This window comes from Strongylocentrotus purpuratus, unplaced genomic scaffold (assembly GCF_000002235.5).
Source record: "Strongylocentrotus purpuratus isolate Spur 01 unplaced genomic scaffold, Spur_5.0 spur5_scaffold_2, whole genome shotgun sequence".
NCBI lineage: Eukaryota > Metazoa > Echinodermata > Echinoidea > Camarodonta > Strongylocentrotidae > Strongylocentrotus > Strongylocentrotus purpuratus.
Window position 1 is genome coordinate 10930522 of NW_022145605.1, and position 6000 is coordinate 10936521.

Here is a 6000-nt window from a genome sequence, read left to right on the forward strand (position 1 = left end):
ATGTCGCGTTGGATTCGCCAACATATTATATACACTAATCTCGACGCAAGGATTTTTTTTCTTTAACGCACGTCTAGTTATAACAACGCGTCACGACACGCTATCTTTTACAAAGTGTAAGAAGCAACATATTTGTAATATGTTACTAAACTGGAATTACATTATTCATTTCCCTGTTAGCCCTCATGCTCTTCTCAAACTTTGCCCAGAAGAATTCTTGTCCATCTTCATCATCATCGACCCACAGCAAGTAAGGTTTGTTCCGACTCAGCAACAGCCTTACAAGATACGGTAGGTGGTCATCACCGATGTCTTCTAAGAATATGAGGATGATCTTCTCCAACTTGGTGTCATTCATATGCTCCACGGCCATACGGAGTTTGGTCATGAACCAGGTATCCTCCACTGACTGGTTGCTAAGCAACAAGACCGTCTTGTAGCTGTTCTCGATGACGTCGTAAATGGCGTTCAAGTAGAAAGACCCTGGATGAAGGCCATTATCGCCGAAAACGATGTGCTCCAGGTGTGGCATCCTCTCCTGCAGGAATGGCTTCATGCAATCATTAATCCACCACTCATCATCTTCACGGAACATGAGGTTAAGCTGATACTCGTAGTCCTCAGGACCTTTATTTTCAATGATTTCTTCATACCCAATGATGGCCAACTTTAAGAGAAATAGTTTGTGGTTCAGCCACCATCGCTTTTGGTACACGAGGACACTTAGCGACAGAACGGTCACGATTGCAAAAGATACACCTACAATAAGATAGATATTGACTCCGCAGTAATCTTTAGGATGGAACGACAAGATAGTCTGATTTCTTAGCGATTTGAAGGAAGTACTAGAGCAACGAATGTCACTTCTTTGATCAATTGCTGCATTCACCTTGTCCAGCCATTCCCTGAACCACGCAAGTTGGCAGGTACAGGTGAAGGGATTGTTCGCAATGAATAAAAACTTTAGACTTGTTGGTATTAAAGTCAAAGGATATATCGTGGATATTTGATTATTCTGGAGGGATAAACTCTGGAGACTGAGAGTTCTAGAAAATAATTGCTTCTCGATAACTGTAATAATGTTAGAATTTAGCCTCAGGGTACGTAAATTCTGTAAATCCTGAAAAGCTTTCTCAGGAACGATTCTAATATAGTTTAAGGCCAATGACAGATATGTTAATGACGTGAGATTCCTAAATATCCCCGAGTCAATTTTGTGTATGCGACAGTCAGCCAGATCTAGCTCATGAAGATTCCAAAGTTTGGTAAAAGCGTTAGGAACGTGGTGGAAATCTTCAAAGAAGTTATGTGGCAGTCTTAGGGTGCGCAACGAGACCAGTCCTGAAAACAATGATCTATTGCTTTTACGTTGGACTAGATCTTCGGCTTTGATTTTAGTTCTTGATAAGTTTAGAGTTCTCAGAGCCGACGTATGACTAAATTGGCCACAGGAATTAATTTCTAAGCGACTGGCAAGATAGGACATATCGAGGAATACTAGTTGATGCATGTTTCTGAAAGAACCGGCCATGTTGAATTTGACTAAATCTGTCATTATGATCTTTTGTATAGAAATAGTTTCTTTAAAGGCATCAACAGATAAATCGAAATAATTATGATTCCCGGTGAAATCAAGAAATTTAAGATTTTTTAAACCAATGAACGTTTTGTTGTTCACGGAGACGAGGTTGTTAAAGGCTAATATAAGGGTTTTAAGATTTGTTGCGTTCCATAGTACAGTTTTGATTTCATCAATTTTGCTTGTATAGAATGTCAAAGTGCTGAGTCTGTGGCTTCCATCGAACCATTGAGGATCTAATACAGAAAGGTCGTTACGTGATAAATCAATGTTCTCAAGCTTTTCGGCGCAAGCAAAAGATCCTCGTTGAAGCGTTTTAATTTTGTTTGCAGCTAGTCTCAAATTAACCAGCGACTTCAATCCACAAAATGACTCGTTATGAAAACTAGATAACTGATTGTTTCCAATGTCTAGTACCTGGAGGTTTTCGAACCCATCCAGAGCATACTTTGGAATAGTTATCAATTTGTTGCTTCGTAGATAAAGTTTTGTTAAACCTGGAAAAAGATGTCTTGGTATTTCCGATGTATTCATGGGTACAATGGATGTTATGCCCGACCTGGTTATGGTCGCCTTTAATATTGCCTTGTTTCCCAGAAAGGACTCGGCGTGGAATTCAGCCAATGTTATATAATTGATGAGCAAGTGAACCGCTGATAGATCCGTGAAAACGGCTCGAGATATATTCTTTATATCGTTATAATTCAAGTTGAATCTTTTGAAGGAGCAATTCTGTAAAGCTACAAAATCTTCTTGTACTAGTGATCTGACTTTATTAGAAGACAAATCAAAACGTGACAAATTCTTACATCCACATGCGTCCTCCCCATCTTCTGCAAACTTAGTCGTTTGCAGGTTGTTTCCAAAGATGCGAGGAATTCTCTTGAGTCTATTATGATTTAGGATTAGCGAGGATAGATGACAATTCTTCTCCAGGAGGGAAATTGGTAAGGCACTAATATTATTGTGATTAAGCATCAATACCTTAAGTAGCAGAAGAGCATGAAATGCTTCATTCTCAATGAGGTAGATGGAGTTATAACTAGCGTATAAAGTTTCTAACTGTGTATAGTTCACGAGCGATTTATCCAGGAGCATAGAGATGTTATTATTAGAAACGTTGAGGGAACGTAAGTCGTGTGAAAGATTCCGGGGAACCGATGTCAGGCCGCGATATGAGCAATTGGTGCTATGGTCACTCGAGTTTTCCGAGCACGTATGATTAAGAGTTATGTTGGTGTGATCCATCACCACACCATATTGCAAAGTGAATCCACACAGTACTACGAAGCTTATTGCGTGAGCGTACACAGCCATCTTGAGTGCCAAACAACAGGTCGCTGATACTGAATTGATGCGAGAAAACTGAAAGAAAATCGAAGTAGTACTCGGTCCCTAAAGATGATTACGATGAGTCAGCCTTTTTGTTCCTAAAATTAAACCTCGGCCTATCTTAAAAAGGACATGTCCACGGTAGAACGATGAAGTCGTTGCGGCTGCTGTATATATAAATCGTCTCTCATGCTTTCTCAAAATGTGCTTTCTTGTTGACTGCTAAGAAAGTATTTTTGTATCACGTACCCAGAATATCAGAATTTGGTGTAACAGTTAGAGTGATTTAAGCCCTGTTTCTACCTTTGGTCTAGGCCTACCAAGCTGCTCCAAGAGTTGACTGAATGGTCTTTTATTTGCCTCCCAATAAGGTCGATAGGCCAAGTCCTGGACTGCATCAAAGAGATATCCGCAGGAATGAAAAGTCAGTAGTTCCTACAACTGTGCTCTTGACTGTCCCTTTGTGTTCTTTTCGTTTATTTGTCCTACTAGATGGTACGCGCTTTTTAGTCTCAGATGTCTGTAAACACCATTATATTGACTCATTTCCAGCTTCGTCATTCTTCTTTGACTTCTGAAACTAGCAACTCACTTCCTTTTGCCAAATGTGCAGTGTCTATCAACATGATAAAAACCTAGTTAGATTGCAGTCCGGAGACTCGGTTCTTGGCAGAGTTAAGACTTGTCTAAAATTAAATCCTTCATCAGCAAACTTGTTTCAAAATTGTTCTCATCAAACCGACCTTACTCAAGCTTCTTAAGCACGTCAAATATTTCTTTATTCCGCTTTTCTTGATGACCCTGATCAACATTGTTCCTCTTCCCTCATCGTGGTGTATAATATTTAAGGAATAAATCCTCTCAAAGCCAAGTGTGCTGAGTCAAAGATGCTTTAAAGGTAAAGACCAGTTTTGGGAACGCCCCCCTCTCTAAAATGAAATGGAAGCTCTAATTACCAATCATGTGAAAGAATATGTTTGGACTAATACGTGATCATACAAATTTTGCCGAGAAACTAAATGATGTATTTGATCCATTATTATATCTATTTGGACCTAATAGATGTAACGCACGTCTCGCGTAGTCCCATACGTATCTTTCTGTGTACAGTGCTTGTAACTTTACCAAGATGGACCAAATTTCTTATCATTTTGATGATTCCAGAACCTTGCAGTACACACCAATACTTATATGCTAGATGATTAACCTTTTCTGATCGATTTAACAACGTTTCTTTCACAATGTTATCGTGTAACCATATAGTGTGGTACGGTATGTCACTGAATTAGCTCCCGTAGGATTTTTGTGCCAAAGTTGATTTTTTGTTTTTGTTTTTTGTTTGTTGCATTTTTGGATTCATTGGGGTCCAAGTTATCAGAAATTGATGGGGTTCAAATTTCCCCGAAGACACCAAATTTCCCTATTGCGCGTTATATAAGCCATTTTGGCGCCCAATATGGACCCCCCCCCCCCCCCCCACGAAATGAAGGAGGGGTCTGAAAATTTGAACCTCATCATTTTTGGCCAATTGGGACCCTTTTGAAGCCAAAAGAGCAAAAAAAAAAAAAAAAAGACAACAACAATTTTGGCAAAAAAAAATCCTACGGGATTACATACCATACCGCACTAATAACTGGTCTTTATCTTTGAGTTCAGGTTTTACTTCGAATGAGACAAGAGTCGAGATTGTGAAACACCGTGAAATGCAAAATGAAATGTAGCGTCCGTTAAGCCCCGTGATCTCTTTGTTAATTATATTACGTGATCAGTGAAAACAAAATCGGGCGTTATTTGATAGAGAAGGAAATGACGATGCTAAGTATTGAGCCAATAAGGAACTCTGATACTTAGTTTTTTTAAAGAAAGGACGCTATGAAGGAAAAGCTCTCGAGAAATTACACCCCATAGGTCAATGAAATAGATTTAATACTTAAGTATCTCATTATCTCAAGAAACGATTAATCTACGGCCTGTGGCTGATTTTCTATTAATAGGCAATTTTTAAGTTTCGATATTTACAATTACTTTCGCCTATCAACATCCTGTCTTGAGTGGTATTACTGCACTGCATTTGGTAAAACGTTTATAACAACGTAATATAGTAAGAGATGGCATAATCAACATAAAAATGTAATACAGCTGTATTTGTTATGTGCAGCTTGCGTGTCATACGGTAAAGAGGGTCTTTCTCTGAATGAAAATGTATCGATTAGATTAGAAGGGGCGTAATAATGAAGCATATTGAACATTGTTATTGTGGCATGCTGTTTCTTTTTCTTTTCACTACTGTATTTCTTCTGTAAGAATTGCATGTGGCCTGTCCATGATAGATAGTTGTTTGATTTATGATAATCCTATTATTTTCGGGTTTGAATTCAATAAATTATCTATTCTTATTATAGTTTTGTTATCAATACGAACCTGAGGAGCCTAATACTCTCCTTTTATTTGCTTTAATTGATTGATTTATCTGGAATGTACTCCCCCCTTTATATTTTGTATTTTTAAAAACTCTAAAGGGGCTTTCACACCGGGCCTTGCGTAGAGAGTTGCGTAGAGAGTTGCGTAGAGTTGCGTAGAGTTGCGTATCGACTACGCCGATCGTACGCAACCCTACGTAACTGTACGCGGAGGGACGCAAATGGGTACGCAAGAAGAACGCATTTCACTTACCTTCGGCGTAGACAATTTACGCAGACAGTACGCAATTTGTACGCAAGTCTACGCAACACTACGCAACTGTACGCCAAGCCTACGCAACAATATGCTACCCTACGCCAGTCCGACGAAGCATTAAAAACGTATAAAGATTTGTTTTGGTATATAACTGGATGTAAACTTGGCAGGTATTGATTATTATTTTGAAGGAAAATGCTATTTTTGTTTACATGTGTGCGTTCTCACATTTATTTTTTTCATGAAAAAAAAGTGTTTCTTTGACTTTATTTTGTATTCTTGCTTGTAATTTTGTTTGTACTACTACAAGGTATTTCAGACTGACGTGTTTTGTTTTGTTATGGTTTATTCAATTTGTGATGTTGACATATCAGGCTGTTGATATAATAAACAGAGATAAGATTCACAAACTG

General features: G+C 38.5%; 1 protein-coding gene across 1 annotated transcript; it reads right to left on the reverse strand.

Moving 5' to 3' along the window:
• Positions 1 to 145: 145 nt before the first annotated feature.
• On the reverse strand, positions 146 to 2896 carry LOC105436704 (toll-like receptor 3). Its single transcript, XM_030991013.1, has 3 exons — positions 1806 to 2896; positions 1130 to 1469; positions 146 to 667 (listed from the first exon to the last, which is right to left on the reverse strand). The coding sequence occupies exons 1-3, from the start codon at positions 2894 to 2896 to the stop codon at positions 146 to 148; spliced, it is 1953 nt and encodes a 650-aa protein (XP_030846873.1).
• Positions 2897 to 6000: the final 3104 nt, after the last annotated feature.